At 39.5% G+C, this 19,071-nt stretch overlaps 1 protein-coding gene across 1 annotated transcript in view; it reads right to left on the reverse strand.

Annotated features, from left to right (window-relative positions):
* Positions 1-19,071, reverse strand: part of MSH4 (mutS homolog 4) — a 105,144-nt gene that overhangs the window by 60,778 nt on the left and 25,295 nt on the right. Inside the window, exons 7-8 of the mRNA XM_032296570.1 lie at positions 17,960-18,132; positions 1,182-1,249 (exon numbers count right to left, since the gene is read on the reverse strand). Coding sequence (XP_032152461.1) covers positions 1,182-1,249; positions 17,960-18,132 — 241 coding nt within the window. The remainder of the gene's footprint in view (positions 1-1,181; positions 1,250-17,959; positions 18,133-19,071) is intronic.

Below are 19,071 nucleotides of genomic sequence, written 5' to 3' on the forward strand. Positions count from 1 at the left end.
TTTTAAGCATATGGGCAAAAATATACCTGCATTGCATTATAGTAAATATTCTTCAGCTCACCTTAAACAGAATAATGAAAGCTATTACTTTCTTTATAGAATGTACCCATAAGCACTATTTAAATTTGAAAAGTATCCAGAAAAGATATTATTTCATTCTTAAAAATCAAGAATATTTGAAGACTTGGCCAAGTGTGGTGGCTCACATCCGTAATCCCAGTACTTTGGGAGGCTGAAGTAGGTGGATCACTTGAGGTTAGGAGTTTGAGACCAGCCTGGCCAACATGGTGAAACCCTATCTCTACTAAAAATACAAAAATTAGCCAGGCATAGTGGTGCACACCTGTAATCCCAGCTACGTGGGAGGCTGAGGCAAGAGAATCGCTTGAACCTGGGAGGCAGGTATTGCAGTGAGCCAAAATCACACCACTGCACTCCAGCCTCAATGACAAACCAAAACTCCATCTCAGTAATAATAATAATAATAATATTTGAAGACTAATCAAACTTCACATAATGGTCACTTTTAAGAAGAATCTATATTCTTTAGCTCTAACATATTTTAGTTAGTTACTAGGCAAACGTTATTACAGTCTACATCTTTTGAAAATTATATATAACTCCTTAATATTTGATCAATGAAAATAGGCCAACTCCTTAACTATCTAGAAAAAAAAATTTTTTTTTTTGAGACAGGGTCTCACTATATCACCCAGGTTGGAGTACAGTGGTGCAAACACAGCTCACTGCAGCATTGACCTTCCAAGGCTCATGTTATCCTCCCACCTCAGCCTCCCCAGTATCTGGGACTACAAGTGTGCAACACCATGCCCATCTAATTTTTTGATTTTTTTTTTTTTTTAAATAGAGATGGGGCCTCACTTGTTGCCCAGGCTTGTCTTGAACTGCTGGGCTCAAGTGATCCTCCTGCATTAGCCTCCCAGAGTGTTGGGATTATAGGCATGAGCCATCATGCCAGGCTGAAATTTTAAATTTTACTATAACATACAGGATAATACATTAGGAAAAAAGTTTTCCTCTACAATGGCATAAAATACTCCAGATATCAATAATGAAGGACTATCTCAAAACATTTTGATGTTTTCCAATTGTTACATTACATTAAGACAAGTTCCATCACATAATGTATAATAATATATATAATGTATACAAAAACATACCGTGTCTTGCTTTGGAATTTGGACTAAAACAGAAAGAAGCTGCTCTGTATCAAGGAATCTTGATATAACTGAAACAAACAAACAAATATTGAACATTTAAACTTTATAGAACAGCTGCAAATATTGACTATGTAAAATATTATCCTCAAAGAATAAAATAGATCAGTTCTACCTGCAAATATTACCTGATATGTCTTCTTTAACTATCTCACATGTAAAGTGAGTATAACTAAATTCTAATGTTCTTTTGTTAATTTTGATTACTCAATCTCACCTCAAAATTTGATGCTGCTGACCATCCCTTCTGCTATGGTTTGCCTTTCCCTACTAACACTCATATTGGAACCTTAATTCTTTGTGTGGTAATGCTGGAAAGTAAAATATTTAATAGGTGGGATCTAGTGGAAAACATTTGGGTCACAGAGGCTCCACTCTCACGAGAAGTTTGGTGCCATTCCTACCATGATGAGTGAGGTAACCCCTTAATAAAACTTGATTAGTTCACACAGAAAGGGACTAGTTTCCACACAAGAACAGGTTGTTATAAAGTAAGACTGACCCTCATTTTGCTCATTGCATATGTCTGTTTCCTCTTTGACCATCCTCCATCTTATGATGCATCACGAAAGCCCTGACCAGAAGCCGAGTAGATGCCAATGCCATGCTCTTGGACTTTCCAGTCACTGGAATTGTGACCCAAATAAACTTGTTTCTTTATAAATTACCCAGCCTCGGGTATTCCATTATAGCAACACTAAATAAACTAAGACTTACCTTCCTTCTTGAAACTCTACTTCTCTGGTTTTGGATATTGTCTATTCAATATCATGACACATGAAATATAGTTCAACCACTAATCACATAACCTTCCCAAGAGTTACCTAACTTCTCTAAACTCTAGCTGTTCTCATCTTTTTAAAATTTTTATTTATTTCTTGTTTTTGAGATGGAGTCTTTCTCTGAAGCCCAGGCTGGAGTTCAGTTGCGCAATCTCAGTTCACTGCAACTTCCACCTCCTCGGTTCAAGTGATTCTTCTGCCTCCGTCTCCTGAGTAGCTGGGATTACAGGCACACACTACCACGCCCGGATAATTTTTGTATTTTTAGTAGAGACAGGGTTTCACCATGTTAGTCAGGCTGGTTTTGAACTCCTGACTTCATGGTTCGCCCACCTTGGCCTCCCAAAGTGCTGGGATTACAGGTGTGAGCCACCACACCCAGTGCTGTTCTCATCTTTTAAATGCTGATAACATTGACTTCCCAAGTGTGTTGTGAGAATTAAGTGAGATTATATATGTGCTATGGTTTGAAAATGCCCCCCAAAGTTCATGTGTTGGAAACTTGATCTCCAATGCAACAGTCTTCAGAGGTGGGACCTTTAAGAGAAGGTTAGGTAATGCGGGCTCTGCCTCTGTGAGTGAATTAATGCTATCATCATGGGAGTGGGTTCTTGACAGAAGGATGAGTTCAGCTCCCTTTTTGTCTCATATGCATGCATGGTATCTTGCCCTTCCACCATGTTAAGTAAGACACAGCAAGAAGGCCCTTACCAGATGTGAGTCACTCAACTTTTATCTTCTAGCCTCTAGAACTGTAAGAAATAAGTCTCTGTTGTTCATAAATTATTCAGTCTCAGATATTCTGTTATAGCAGCACAAAACAAACTAAGATAGAAAATTGGTACCAAGACTGGGGTTGTTGCTATAACAAATATCTGAAAATGTATAAGCCGCTTAGGAATTGAACAATGAGAATGCGTAAAAGTTGGAAGAATTTGGAGGAGCAGGTTAGAAAAAGCCCAGAATGCCATGAAGAGAACATTAAGGAGAATTCTAGTGAAGGCTCAGAAAACGGAAAGCAATGTAGGGAAAGTCTGGAATGTTGTAACGATTACTTAAGTGGTCATGATCAGAACATTGGTAGAAATGTGGACAATAAAGGCCATTCTGATGAGGACTCAGGGTAAACTGAGAAACAAAATCTTGGAAACTGGAGTAATGGCCATCCTTGTTACACAGTTGCAAAGAACTTGGGAGGACTGCATCCATGGCCTAGGATATTGTGGAAGGCAGAACTTAAGAGGAATGAACTAGGATATCTGGTAGAAGAACTATCTAAGCAGCAAAGCATTCAAGATGTTACAAAGCTTCTTTCAGCCATTTACAGTAAAATGAAAGAAGAGAGAAATACTTTAAAGATGACATTTATAATTCTAAAAGAAGCAGAATAAAAAAAAAAAATCAAGAAAACTCAGCCTGGCCACATAAAATGTGTGTTCGGGAAAGAATAGTAAAGGAGTTGTCAAGTGATTGCTAAAAAAAACTAGTATAGAAAGAAGCCAGGTTCTATCTATGAAAACAATGAGAGAATGACCCCAGAAACATTTCAGAGATCTAAGCAAGCTAGGATTTGACCTTAAGGGCAAGGTTTCCAGAGAGGTGCTTGTGTGACCTCAGCATTTGCTGCCCTGCAGCACCTTGGACCTCTGCTCCCTCAATTTTGGCATAATGCCTCTCAGCCACCAGAGCTGTGGCTCAAGTGGGCCTAGCTGCAGTTCAACCCACTGCTCCAGAAGGTATAAGCAATAAATCTTGGCAGTGTCCACGTGGTGCTAATTCTGCAGGCACACAGAATGCAAAAGGTATGAAGCCATGGTGACTTCTGCCTAAGTTTCAAAGGATGTTGAGGACAGCCTGGGACCCAGGCAGAGACTTATCCTAGAGGCAGACCTACCAAGGAAAGCCTACCACAGAAAGCCCCCACTATGCCTAGTGGAGCCATAGGAGTAAGGCCAGCATTCACGGAGTCCCCACTAGGGCAATGCCTAGTAAAGTCATGGGAGTGGGGCAATCACCCCCCAGCTCCCCACTCTGAGACCATAAAACTATGGGGGGCATCAGCATGTAACTCCAGTCTGAGAAAGTCATAGGCATGAGACTACAAACCATGAGAGCTGCTGGGTGGGCTAAGCCCTGAAGCTGCCTGAGGCCTTGAGAGCCCAACTCCTACCCTACTGTGCCCCTGATGTGGGATATGGAGTCAAAGATTATTCTTCAGCTTTAAGACTTACTGTTGTTTTCCCTGTCAGGTTTGAAGTGATTTCTTTGGGCCTGTTACTCCTTTCTTATTGCCTATTTCTCCCTTTTATAATGGGAATATTTATCCTATGCCTGCCCCAACATTCTGGAAGTAGATAACTTATTTAATTTCATAGGCTCATAGCTGCTGGGGAATTTGCCTCAGGATGAATCATGCCTTGAGTTTCATACACATCTGATTCAGATAAGATTCTGGACCTTTGAGTTAGTGTTGAAACAAGTTAAGACTTTAGGCCTAATGGGATGAAATGAATGTATTTTGCATGTAAGAAGGACATGAATTTAAGGGTGCCAAGAGCAGAATGCTATGGTTTGAATGTGTTCCCAAAGTTCATGTGTTGGAAACTAAATCTCAATGCAACCTTGTTAAGAGATAGGACCTTTAAAGGGTGATGAGATCAAGAGGGCTCTGCCCTGATGAATGGATTAATGCCATTATCACAGAAGTGGGTAACTTGTTCCAGAAGTAAATTCCGGATAAAAGGATGAGTTTGCCCCCCCATCTCCTCTCTCTCTTGTATGTGTGCTCTCTTGTTCTTCTGCCTTTTGGCATGTTATGATGCATCAAGAAGGCCCTCACTAGATACAGTTCCCTTAACCTTGCAGATCCCAGCCATCAAAACTGTAAGAAACAAATCACTGTTCTTTATAAATTACCCAGTGTCAGCTATTTTATTATCACAACACAGACTATGACAATGTGTAAAGTGTCTTGCATTTACCATGGCTCAAAAGTTTATTTTATTCTTCTCAATTTATTTTCCAGCTTACAGTGTTCTACAAAAATAAATTTATAGATCGTTGCAATCTGTCTCTTTTAAATATCCCCAGGTGTTTTTTTAAAAAAAGCTTTTGGCCGGGCACAGTGGCTCACGCCTGTAATCCCAGCACTTTGGGAGGCTGAGGCGGGCGAATCACGAGGTCAGGAGATTGAGTCCATCCAGCCAACACGGTGAAACCCCATCTCTACTAAAAAATACAAAAATTAGCTGGGCGTGGTGGCCCGCGCCTATAGTCCCAGCTACTTGGGAGGCTGAGGCAGGAGAATTGCTTGAACCTGGGAGGTGGAGGTTGCAGTAAGCCAAGATCGCGCCACTGCACTCCAACCTGGTGCCTGGCAACAGAGCAAGACTCTGTCTCAAAAAAAAAAAAAAAAAAAAAAAAGAAAGAAAGAAAGAAAGCTTTTAACCATTTCAACCCAGATGTTGTGGCTCACACCTATAATCCCAGTACTTCAGGAGGCCAAGGCAGGAGATTACTTGAGCTCAGGAGTTTGAGACAAGCCTTGGCAACACAGTGAGACCCTATCTCTACAGAAAATACAAAAATTAGCCAGGTGTGATGGTGCACACTTGTAGTCCCAGCTACTCAGGAGGCTTAGGTGGGAGGATGGCTTGAGCCAAGGAGATGAAGGTTGCAGTCAGCCAAGACTGTGCCACTGTACTGCAGCCTGGGCAACAGAGCCAGACTCTGTCTCAAAAAAATTAATAAAAATAAATATAAATAAGTAATAAACTTTAACCATTTAACATAGAGATTGTTAAAAAATGTACTCATTTCCCCATACTTAAAATACAGTAAACAATGATAACTATTTCTTAATGATTCATGTTTATTATCATTGTAATGTATAACTTTAAAAGTTTTTGTGGCCGGGCACGGTGGCTCACATCTGTAATGCCAGCACTTTGGGAGGCCAATGCAGTTTAATCACCTGAGGTCAGGAGTTCAAGACCAGCCTGACCAACATAGAGAAATCCCATCTCTACTAAAAATATAAAATTAGCTGGGCATAGTGGCACATGCCTGTAATCCCAGCTAATTGGGAGGCTGAGGCAGGAGAATCCTTGAACACAGGAGGCAGAGGTTGCAGTGAGCTGAGATCACAGCATTGCACTCCAGCCTGGGCAACAAGAATGAAACTCTGTCTCAAAAAAAAAAAAAGTTTCTGTGTAAACTTATTAACCTGCTCTCAAAGTGGTGTCATGCTGTTTTCCCTTAAAACACAAAATAAGATAGTGTTTATTTTACCTGCTACCTGTTCGAAGTGTCAGATTTCTTTTGATAGTTTTCAGTTTGCCTACCCCTAGAACTGTCCAATGTCTAATATTCTGTTTCTATGGTAATTCATCATGTTCAAACTGTGTTTTGAGGACTAAGCTCTGATTTTCTGCCTGGCCCAAATTCCTACCTAAGGGGTGTGGGAAGTCATGCCCTGCAAACCATGGATTCTTATTAGATGGGTTTTATTTGACCCTGTATGTTGTGACTTGTTTTTCAATCTGACTCTGGTATAACATTATGAGATACGGAATAAAATATTTAACCTCAAAATATATTTCCTTGCCATACCTTGAAATTGCTCTGCAAAAGTCTCTTTTGGGAAAAATCCACATTCTAGAGAATCCCCTTCCCCCTTTGTTTTCCTTCCTTTCTTTCCAGATCCAGGAGATAATGAAGTAAGAGCCAGGCATTCTTTTAGGCCCAATAAAAAACATTTTACAACCTGTTATCTCTCTGAAGTCTGCTATCTGAGATATTCCTCTGCACAATAAAACTTGGTCCCCAGGATCCTTTATCTTAACCTGAACATTCCTTTCTATTAATCACAGGTCTTCAGATAAACTCAACCAATTGTCAACCAGAAAATGTTTAAATTTACCTATATTCTAGAAGCCACGCCACCCGCTTTAAGTTGTCCCGCCTTTCTGAACCAAACCAATGTATTTCTTAAATGTATTTGATTGAATGTCTCATGCCTCCCTAAAATATATAAAACCAAGCTGTATCCCAACCACCTTGAGTACATGTTCTCAGGACCTCCTGAGAGCTATATTCATGGGCCATGGTCACTCATATTTGGCTCAGAATAAATGTCTTCAAATATTTTACAGAGTTTGACTCTTTTTGCCAACAGTTTAAAAAAAAATTAGAATAGGCTGAATATATTGTTGTTATAATCTTCATTATGTTCAATATAACACAATGAAGTAGGAAAGGCCGCGAAACAAACCTCTCAAACACCAAACTGGAAAGGAAGGGGTGATTTATTTGGCTGGGAGCAGCGGTGGCATAGTTGCCTAATAGCTGAGCTCCCCAACAAAGAAAATCCTTGCCCTTTTAAAGGCTTACAACTCTAGAAATTACATGTGAAAGGGTCTTGATCCATGAAGTAGGCATGGGGTACGTGACTTAGGTGGGGGTTTGATGGTGTTTAAGTAAAAACAAGGTCAAGAGATCGAGACCATCCTGGTCAACATGGTGAAACCCCGTCTCTACTAAAAATACAAAAAATTAGCTGGGCATGGTGGCACGTGCCTGTAATCCCAGCTACTCAGGAGGCTGAGGCAGGAGAATTGCCTGAACCCGGGAGGCGGAGGTTGCGGTGAGCCGAGATGGCGCCATTGCACTCCAGCCTGGGTAACAAGAGCGAAACTCCGTCTCAAAAAAACAAAAAACAAAAAACAAACAAACAAAAAAAGTAAAAACAATGCCTTCCAGAAAGATTCCTCCATACTATATCTGTGATCTATAGATGGCACTATGGTTAGCAGTAGGGGTCTTACCCTTAACCTGGCTGGTGGCGCAAACCAGTCCCTCCTCTGGCTGACTTCTAACTTCTCCTTTTGAGATGTAATGTAGAAGGCTGAAGAGGATTAAGGATCTCTTTCCTCAACAATACTATTATGATATTTTACATGTGATTCTACTAGTCACACTCTCTAAAGCCCTCATTCATGTTGCTCTTTCTCTTTCTAGACTCCTCCTTCTTCCTTTCCCCAAATCTATCATTACAACCAGAATGTTTCTAAAATAAGGATTTGATCAGTACTCTCTGGGTTCAGAATGGTCAGCTCCATATTACCTGAAGGAAAAAGATTAAACTCCTTAGCATTATAAAAAGGCCCTTCATAGTCTAGTCTCAATCCTCATTTCCTGCCATTCTCCAGGCTTTAAGTCATAAATAACAACTGGCCAATCCTTAAATACAGCAAGCTCTTTTATATCAACTTAAGTACACCAGGCACAATGTCTATTGCCTGCAACCCCAGCACTTTGGGAGGTTGAGATGGGAGAACTGATTGAAGTCAGGAGTTCAAGTTCAGCCTGGGCAACATAGCAAAACACTGGCTCTACAAAAAATATAAAAATTAGGCAGGCATGGTGGTGCGGGCCTGCAGACCTAGCTTCTCAGGAGGCTGCAGCAAAATAAATCACTTCAACCCAGAGGTTTGTTACAGTAAGCCATGATAGTGCCACTGCACTCTAGTCTGGGTGATAGAGCCAGGCTCTGTGAAAGAGAGAGAGAACAAAAAGAAGAGAGGAAGAAGGAGGGAGTGAGGGAGGGAGGGAGAGAAAGAGGAAGGAAAGGAGAGGATGGAAGGGAGAGAGGAAGGAGGGGAGAGAGGGAAAGAAGGAAATGACAGGTCAAGATCATAGCCAATGGCATGCATACCAGATCTTTATCCTAACCACTATTTCCAAAAAACATTTTCGTTACTTCTGTGGACCTCAACATACCTTGCACAGGCATGTTTCTTTTGTCTCGAATATCACTGCTAGGATTCGCCTGTTGCTAAAATCCTATTCCTTCCCTTAAGACAAAGCTGAAAAATTATTTCTGCAAATCCCATCTGGATTCTGTCTTTATCCCAACTCCCTTCTCTGTGTTTGCATAAACTACTCAATTGTTATTGCATTTATCACATTGTATCAAAATTATTTAATTAGAGTTCTGTTTCCCTAACATGGATGTGAGGTCCTTGAGGACAGACAGCTTAATGTTCCTCATCTTTTTATCCGTAACACCTATAGAATGCCTTTAATAAAGGAGGTTCTGGGGTTTTTTTTAAAAGGTTTAGATTGCCGTATTTTAATAAACTATAATAATTACCCTCCCAGTCTGCCCTATGCCCTGCTCTCCTACTTTATTGTGTGTTAAGGTAAATTAAAAAACATTAAGATATAGAAAACATGGCTCACGCCTATAATCCCAACACTTTGTGAGGCTGAGGCAGGCAGATCACTTTAAGTCAGGAGTTTGAGACCAGCCTGGTCAACATGGTGAAACCCTTTCTTTACTCAAAATACAAAAATTAGCCAGGCGTGGTGGTGGGCACCTGTAATCCTGGCTACTAGGGAGGCTGAGGCAGGAGAATTGCTTGAACCTGGGAGGTAGAGGTTGCAGTGACCTGAGGTTGTACCACTGCACTCCAGCCTGGGCAATATAGCAAAACTCTATAGTAAAAAAAAAAAAAAAGAAAGATATAGAAAACAGAGAAATGTTTATTTATAGATACCAATTTGAAATTTTTAGTCATAAGGAATTTTAAAACTTAAAATATATCAAAATTAAAGTTTAAAATACAATTTCAACACATTCAACAGTAAATCAATAGTTTAACAAATATGTTAAGCTGTTACGTCCTAGCTTTATATGAAAATTAGCCAACAAAACATGGATTTACAATACAATAAGTGTCATAACAAGATATTACAGGAAACATGCAGAAAAGATACCTAACACTGACTTGGGGTGTCAGAAAGGCCTGTAGCAGAAGTCACATCTAAACTGGAATGGTAAAAGATAAACTGCAGCTAGCTAGGGAAGCCTGGGAGAAGGGACTGCAGGGAAGGAGGAAATATTCTAGGCAAAAATTAGAGCTCCAAGGCCAGAAAATGACAGCAGATACGTTCAAGTAACTTAAAGCAGCTCAATTAGACTAGAAGACAGAATGGAGAGTGAGGACTAGCAAGAGTAGCAAGTAGTAGGAAACTACAGGAAAACAGCCATATAGAAGAGTTTGCGTTTTAATTCAAAAGTTGTGAGAATAGACTCGAAAGAGAAAGGATTGAAGGATTTTATGCAGATGAGTATAGTAACCACGACCCTCCCCCTAGTCCCCCACAGAGATCTGCTTCCTAATCCTTGGAATTTGTGAATATGTTAACTGATAAAAGGAATTTTCTAGTTAGGATTAAGTTAAGGGTCTTGAGATGGAGAGATTATACTGGATTGTCTCCTGGCCACAGTGTAATCATAAGAGTCCTTACAAGAGGGTGGCAGGAGAATCAGAGTCAGAAAGAGAAGATATAAGTACAAAAGCAGAAGTCAGAGGAGGAAAAAATACTCTACTTCTGGTTTTAAAGATAGAGAAAGGGGTAAAAGCCAAGAAATGTAGGCTGCCTCTAGAAAGTGGAAAGAGGAAAGCAATGGACTCCCCCCAGAGCTTCCAGAAAAATGCAGACCTGCTGACATACTGATTTTAGCCCACTGAAACTGAGCTCACAACTGTGAGATAATACATTTATCTCCAGAACTGTGAAATAATACATTTTTGTTGTTTTAAATGCCTAAATACGTGGTGAATTTTTACATCAACATTAAGAAATGAATACAGAGTGATATGCTCAGAGTTATGTTTTCAAAAGATCACTCAGGCAACAATGTAAAGAAGAGGCTATAATAGCAAGGCTGGAGAAGGGTGACCAAATAAGAGGCTCTTACAAGAAATGAGATGAGAGACTCAAGGTATTCTGGGCTGGAGCAGCAGCCATGGGGATAGAAAAAACAGACACATTCAAGAGGTATATAGGAAGGAGACTTGGCAGATTTGATGACTGATTGGAGGGAAGGGAAGAGTTAAGAATGACTTTCATGTATGTAGCTTGCATAAAGAGGTTGGATATGGAGCTATTCCCTGAAACCTGGAAGAACTGACTTAGAAAAGAAGATGGTGCCCGGGTGCAGTGGCTCATGCCTGTAATCCCAGCACTTTGAGAGGCCGAGGCAGACAGATCACCTGAGGTCAGGAGTTCAAGACCAGCCTAGCCAACATGGTAAAACCCCATCTCTACTAAAAATACAAAAATTAGCTGGTGTGGTGGCGGGGGTGTGTAATCTCAGCTAGTTGGGAAGCTGAGGCAGGAGAATCGCTTGAACCCAGAAGATGGAGGTTGCAGTGAATTGTAATTGCACCATTACATTCCAGTCTGGGAAACAAGAGCAAAACTCTGTCTAAAAAAAAAAAAATTACCACAAGCTGAGTGGTTTATAAATAAGAGAAATTGATTTCTTACAGTTCTGGAGGCTGGGAAGTTCTCATATCAAGGTGCTGGGCAGATTCAGTGTCTAGTAAGAGCCCACTTTCTGGCTCATAGATGGCACCTTCTCGCTCTATCTTCACATGGTAGAAGGGGCAAGGAGTCTGTCTTGAGCCTCTTTTATAAGGGCACTGATCCCATTCATGATGCTTCTGCTCCCCTGGCGTAATCACCTTCCAAAGGCCCCACCTCCTAATACCATCACCTTGAAGGTGAGGACTTCGACGTATGAATTTTAGAGAAGTACAACATGCAGATCATAGCAAATGCTTAGAGGGTGATAACATTTGAGTCCAAAGATATGGAGAGATATATGGGCATGAGATGTAACTTTGGAAGTCATGTATATGTGAATAATAATTATAAAATCATGAAAGTGGATAAGTCATATAACAAGGATATTCAGGATAAAAGGACAACCCAGCACATATCTTTGAAGAGCCATAGCATTTAGGAAATAAGCAAAAAGAGAAGTATATAAAAAAGACTCAGAAGGAAACCACAAAGACGTAGGAAGAAAATCAGGAGATTGTATAATCACACAAGGAAAGGAAGTCAGTCATTCAATAATAACAGATATTCAGCAGTATCATATAAGTTGTGGATATAACTCTTATTCAAATATGAGAACTGATGTGCCCATTAAATTTAACAATACGCCTCTTGTGGCTGTGTTAGGTTGGGCTCTCCAGAAAAAGACCCTGAGGCAAGGACATTATTAAGAATGTGCTTCCAAGCCTGGGCAACATGGTGAAACCCCATCTCTACCAAAAATATAAAAATTAGCTAAGTGTGGCAGTATGTGCCTGTAATACCAGCTACTTGGGAGGCTGAGGTTGGAGGATTGCTTGAGCCCAGGGGGTAGAGGTTGCAGTAAGCTGGGATCGCACTACCACACTGTAGCCCAGGAAGGAAGGAAGGAAGGGAGGAAGGGAAGAAGGGAGGAAAGGAGGGGAGGAAGGGGGGAGGGGGAGGAGGAAGAAGGAGGAAGGGGAAGGGGGAGGGGGGAGTGAGGAAGGAAGGAAGGGAGAAAAGAAAAAAGAGAAAAGAAAAGAAGTAAAAAAAAAAAAAGAAAAGAAGAATCAGCTTCAAGAAGAAACCAGTAGAGCAGTGAGAAAAGGACAGAGAAGGGAAACGAAGCCAAGCAACAGTGTGATTTCAGGCAAAGCTGTGTGGAAGGTAACGTCAACTGATTTTGCAAAGGAATTCTGGAGTTGAAGTTATATTCAGGTTTTTGCCAAATCAATGTGAAAGTGCTGGGCGTTCATACCTTCATACCATACAGTTATTTAAGGGCTACCAGGCACTTTGGTTACTCTGTACATAGGAACAGACGGCTCTAACAGCCTGAAGGTAGGCCTTGAAAAACAGTCCAGGTGTGGGCCATTAGGCACATAGAGCAGCAAAAGGTGTATACTGAAAGGTAAAAGGGATTCAAGATGGTCTGAACAGAGAACCAACAAGATCTGCTAAGGTGACCTTGACAACAGCAGTCTCAGCGCAGTACTGGGCACAGAAATAAGACTGCAACACATTGAGACATGGTGATGAAAAGAAGATAGCGATCATAGGAAATTTGTTTTTCAACAGATTTGGTTATGAATAGAGAAAGTGATATAGTGGTAGCTGGAGAAGATGAAGTCCAGGGATAACTTTTACAAAGATGGGAGAGACATGAGGAAGTTTGAATCCTCTTAGAAGAAGCCAATAGAGAGAAAAATAATGAAGATTCAGGAGATAAGTGCAACGGTGGGATCCAGAGCACAGATGGAGGAATTAGCTAGAAAATACCACTTCCAGCTTACTTACACAAAGGGAGTGAAAAATAGATAAGTATAAATGCATATTTGGTAGCAGAAAGTTAAAGAAGATGGCAATGGTTGGAGCTTGACCAATGTAACATGATTAAATGACTTTTCATATTCCTAGCACTTACGTATTATATAAAGAGCAAGTATAGGTAGACCAACAAGATGTTGCTGTTAACAAGTAAAGGATAGTTAAAAATGGTCCCTTTTTGCCTTTCCCAATGTCTCACTAAATACACCTGAATATATATATTTAAAAAAGAATATGGTGAACATTGGACAGAGTCACAGTCAACATAATACCAAAATTATGAAAGAATTACACTAATTAAAGGTATTTGGAATTGAACTGAAGAAAACCTACTCAGGTCTTAAATGCCTTCTAGATTTTCATGTACCACTTTCATTTAGACTACCAGAACACCAGCTGGGGTAGTCAGGCAAGTGGAGGAATGGAAGACAGACCAAGCTGCAAGCAACCAAAAATTGAACAAAGAGTAGTGAATATAAACTATCCTTCCATCTACAGATTTAAGAAGAAAACAGTACTGCCATGTCAGTGGACAAACAGCCAGGTTGCAAAGGCAACTTTCTTTTCCTTTCTAAAAAAATTTATTTTACAGGGGGTACATGTGCAGGTTTGTTGCACAGATATATTGTGTGATGCTGAAGTTTCGGCTTCGAATGAATATGGCACCTGGATAGTAAACACAGTACCCAATATTTTTGAACCCTTGCCCCACTCCTGTCTCCTTTTGGAGTCCTCAATATCTGTTGTTCTCATCTTTATATCCCCATGTATACCCAATGTTTAGCTCTGACATATAAGTGAGAACATGCAATATTTGGTTTTCTGTTTCTGTGTTTATTCACTTAGAATAATGGCCTCCAGCTACATCCATGCTGCTACAAAAAATGATTTCATTCTTTTATGACTATATAGTATTCCAAGGTGTATATGTACCAAATTTTCTCCACCAAATCCACTGTTGATGGGCACCTGGGTTCATTCCATGTTTTTGCTACCATGAATAATGTTGTAATAAACATATGAGTGCAGGTGTCTTTTTGGTAGAACAATTTATTTACCTTTGGGTTTAGATGCAGTAATGGGATTGCTGGTTTGAATGGTAATTCTATTCTTAGTTCTCTGACAAATTTCCAAACTGCTTTCCACAGAGGCTTAATTTACAATCCTATCAACAAGGTATGAGCATTCCCTTCTCTCTGCAGACTTGCAAACATGCTATTTTTTGACTTTTTAATAGCTATTCTGACTGGTGTGTGATGGTATCTTATTGTGGTTTTGATTTGTACTTTTCTGATAATTAGTGATATTGAGAATTTTTTCGTCTGTTGGTTGCTTGCATGTCTTCCTTTTGAGAAGTATCTGTTGATGTACTTTGCCCAAGAGCAATTTTCTTATTCAAATAAGAGAACTAATGTGTCTATTACATTTAACAATACGGACAGTAGCGTGTTAAAAGTCTCCCACTATTATTGTGTGGGAGTCTAAGTCTCCTTGTAGGTCTCTAAGAACTTGTTTTATGAATCTGGGTGCTCCTGTATTGGGTGCATATATATTTAGGATAATTAGCTCTTCTTGTTGCATTGATCCCTTTGCCATCATATAATGTGCTTCCTTGTCTTTCTGATCTTTGTTGGTTTAAAGTCTGTCCTATCAGAAACTAGGATTGCAATAGCTGCTTTTGTTTTTGCTTTCCATTTGCTCAGTAGATACTCCTCCATCCCTTTACTTTGAGACTGTATGACTATTTGCACATTGGATGGGTCTCCTGAATACAGCACACTGATGGGTCTTGACTTTTTATCCAATTTTCCAGTCTGTGTCTTTTAATTGGGGCATTTAACCTCTTTACGTTTAAGGTTAATATTGTTAAGTGTGAATTTGATCCTATCATTATGGTGCTAGCTGGTTATTTTGCATGTTAGTTGATGCAGTTTCTCCATGGTGTCACTGGTCTTTATATTATGGTGTGTTTTTGCAGTGGCTAGTACTGGTTTTTCCTTTCCATATTTAGTGCTTCCTTCAGGAACTTTTGTAAGACAGACCCAGTAGTGACAAAATCCCTCAGCAGTTGCTTGTCTGTAAAGGATTTTATTTCTCCTTCACTTATGAAGCTTAGTTTGGCTGGATAAAATCCTGGATTAAAAATTATTTTATTTAAGAATGTTGAAAATTGGCCCCCACTCTCTTCTGGCTTGTAGGGTTTCTCAGAGAAATCCATTGTGAGTCTGATGGGCTTCTCTTTGTAAGTAACCTGACCTTTCTCTATGGCTACCCTTAACATTTTTTCCTTCATTTCAACCTTGTTGAATCTGATGACTACGAGACAGAAAATCAATGAGGATGTTCAGGACTTGAACTCAGCTCTGGACCAAGCAAACCTAATAGACATCTATTGAACTCTCTACCCCAAATCAACAGAATATACATCCTTCTCAGCACTACATAGCACTTATTCTAAAATTGACCACATAACTGGAAGTAAAACACTCCTCAGCAAATGAGAAAGAATGGAAATCATAACAGTCTCTCAGACCACAGTGCAATCAAATTACAACTCAGGATTAAGAAACTAACTCAAAACCACACAACTTAAACAACCTGCTCCAGAATGACTACTGAGTAAATAATGAAATTAAGGCAGAAATAACAAAGTTTCTTTTCTAATTGCAATGCTTAAGGTGTCTATTTTAGATTTTTCCCACTCTCTGATGTGGGCATTTAGTGCTATAAATTTCCCTCTTAACCCTGCTTTAGCTGTGTCTCAGAGATTCTGGTACATTGTCTCTTTGTTCTCATTGGTTTCAAAGTACTTTGAATGGCAATAATTAAAAGGTTAGAGAACAACAGATGCTAGAGAACATGCAGAGAAATTGGAACAGTTTTACACTGTTGGTGGGAGTGTAAATTAGTTCAACCAATGTGGAAGACAGTGTGGCAAATCCTCAAGGATCTAGAACCAGAAATACCATTTGACCCAGCAATCCTATTACTGGTATATACCCAAAAAATTATAAATCATTCTACTATAAAGACACATGCACATGTATATTTACTGCAGCACTACTTACAATAGCAAAGACGAGGAACCAATCTAAATGTCCATTAATGATAGACTAGATAAAGAAAATGTGGCACATATACACCATGGAATACTATGCAGCCATAAAAAGAATGAGTTCATGTCCTTTGCAGGGACATGGATGAAGCTGGAAACCATAATCCTCAGCAAACTAACACAGGAACAGAAAGCCAAACACCATATGTTCTCACTCCTAAGTGGGAGTTGAACAATGAGAACACATGGACACAGGGAGGGGAACATCACACATTGGGGCCTGTTGGTGGGTGGAGGGCAAGGGGAGGAAGAACATTAGGACAAATACCTAATGCATGCGAGGCTTAAAACCTAGATGACAAGTTGATAGGTGCAGCAAACTACCATGGCACATGTATACCTATGTAACAAACCTGCATGTTGAGTGCATTTCAGCACATCAATCCCAGAAATTAAAGTTAAAAAAAAAAAAAAAAATATATATATATATATATATATACACATATGCCTGTTGGTGACTGTATTAGGTTGGGTTCTCCAGAAACAGACCTTGAGGTAAGGGCAATTTTCTTATCCCATGTTATTATGGTTTGAATTGTGACCCCCAAATGATATTGTGAAGTCCTAACTCCTGGTACTTGTGAATGTGACCTTATTTGAAAATTGGGTTTTTGCACATGTAATCAAGTTAAAGTGAGGTTATTAAGGTAAGTCTTAATCCAATATGACTAGTTTCCTTATAAGAAGACAATGTGGGCCGGGCGCTCTGGCTCACACCTGTAATCCCACTTTGGGAGGCCAAGACAGGCAGATCACAAGGTCAAGAGATCAAGGCTATCCTGGCCAACATGGTGAACCCCCGTCTCTATTAAAAATACGAAAATTAGCTAGGCATGGTGGCACATGCCTGTAGTCCCAGCTACTCGGGAGGCTGAGACAGGATTATCGCTTCAACCTGGGAGGCAGAGGTTACAGTGAGCTGAGATCCCACCACTGCACTCCAGCCTAGAGACACAGCGAGATTCTATCTCAAAAAAAAAAAAGAAGAAGTAGAAGAAGACAATATGAAGACACACAGGGAGAAAAAAAATATGACAATAGAAGCAGAGTTTGCAATGATGAACCTGCAAGCCAAGGCCTAAAATGGACTGACAGCAACCACGAAAAGCTAGGAAGGGGCAAAGGATTCTCCCCAAAGGTTTCAGAGGGAGCGTGGCTCTTCTGACACCTTATTTTCAGCTTCTAGCTTCCACAACTATAAGGCAAAATCTTTCTGTTGTTTTAAACCATGGAATATGTAGTAGTTTTTACAGCAGGCTAGGAAACTTGTACGTCCTATCTGTTGATAATTACCTAGTCTGGACAAATCTTCCTTTCTTTGAGGATTTCCATGGAGAAAAAGAATAGAAGATATCTATGAACAACAACATAAAAAAAAAAAAAAAAAAGAAAAGAAAAAACAATGGAAAAGAAAAGCATCCAGGAAATCAAAATATATTACAAATGTACCTCTGAAATTATTTACTATGGGATTCGGTAGAAAATTTCAGGAAAATAGCTTTCATAAAAGAATACAAGAATTTACACCTTCACTACTTGTCTTTCAGAAACATGGAAAAAATAACTAAGCCAATTGCATTTTCAATAATTTATATTTATAAAATTAAATAATATTGATTTACCTGATTGAAGTCCAAAAAATAGTTCCTCATCTTGAAGCAGTTCTTCAATACAATCTAATCTCATGTTAATGGTTTCAATATCAACTAGAGGTTCTAATATATTAGAACGAAGTCGTCTACTCCCTCCAGGAGTCTTAGTATAATTTAAAACACCAAAGAGAGTGTGATTATTCCTTTGAAAACACAAGAAATGTCATTAAGAATACAAAGAAAAATGCAAGTTACAATTAAATAATCCTATAATCTACAGCAATGGTGCTTAAACTTTATTGTGCATACAATTACATGAGTTTGTAATTTAGTATGTCTAAGAAAAAGCATGAGGATCTACATTTTGGGCCAGGCACAGTAGCTCACATCTGTAATCCCAACAACACTCTGGGAGGTCGAGGCAGGAGGAATGCTTAAACCCAGGAGTTCAAGACCAGCATGGACAACATAGTGAGACCCTGTGTCTACAAAAAATTAAAAATTAACGACACGGTGGCACAGGCCTGTAGTTCCAGTTACTCAAAAGGCTGATATGGGAGGATTGCTTGAGCCCAGGAGGTTGAGGCTGCAGTAAACCATACCTGTGCCACTGTACTCTAGTGTGGTGACAGAGTGAGATCTTGTCTCAAAAAAAAAATGTTTTTAGATATTTTTTGATCAAGTTCCCAAATAAGATATTGGTCAGTGAACTATACTTTAACAAGGATGAATAGAATCTCCTTGCACTTTATGACTCTATTAGTTACAATATTCAGAATAATATAAAGTTTTCTAGTCTATATATTCCATCCATAATAGCAAGATATCAATAATATGTCCTTAAGGGTGGAGGAATTTTTATACTGTTATAATAAGTATTTACTATAATCATCTTGCTCTAATGACAAGAGAATTTCATAATTTCTAAGTGATTTATAAAGAAAGGAGCTATTATAAAGAATGCTGGCCAGGCACAGTGGCTCATGCCTGTAATTCCAGCACTTAGGGAGGCAAAGGCAGGTGGATTACTTGAGGTTAGGAGTTCAAGACCAACCTGGCCAACATGGTGAAACCTTGTCTTGACTAAAAAAAAAAAAATACAAAAATTAGCCAGGTGTAGTAGCAGGCACCTGTAATCCTAG

Source organism: Sapajus apella, unplaced genomic scaffold (genome assembly GCF_009761245.1).
Source record: "Sapajus apella isolate SASKATOON/1434 unplaced genomic scaffold, GSC_monkey_1.0 scaffold36, whole genome shotgun sequence".
Classification (NCBI taxonomy): domain Eukaryota; kingdom Metazoa; phylum Chordata; class Mammalia; order Primates; family Cebidae; genus Sapajus; species Sapajus apella.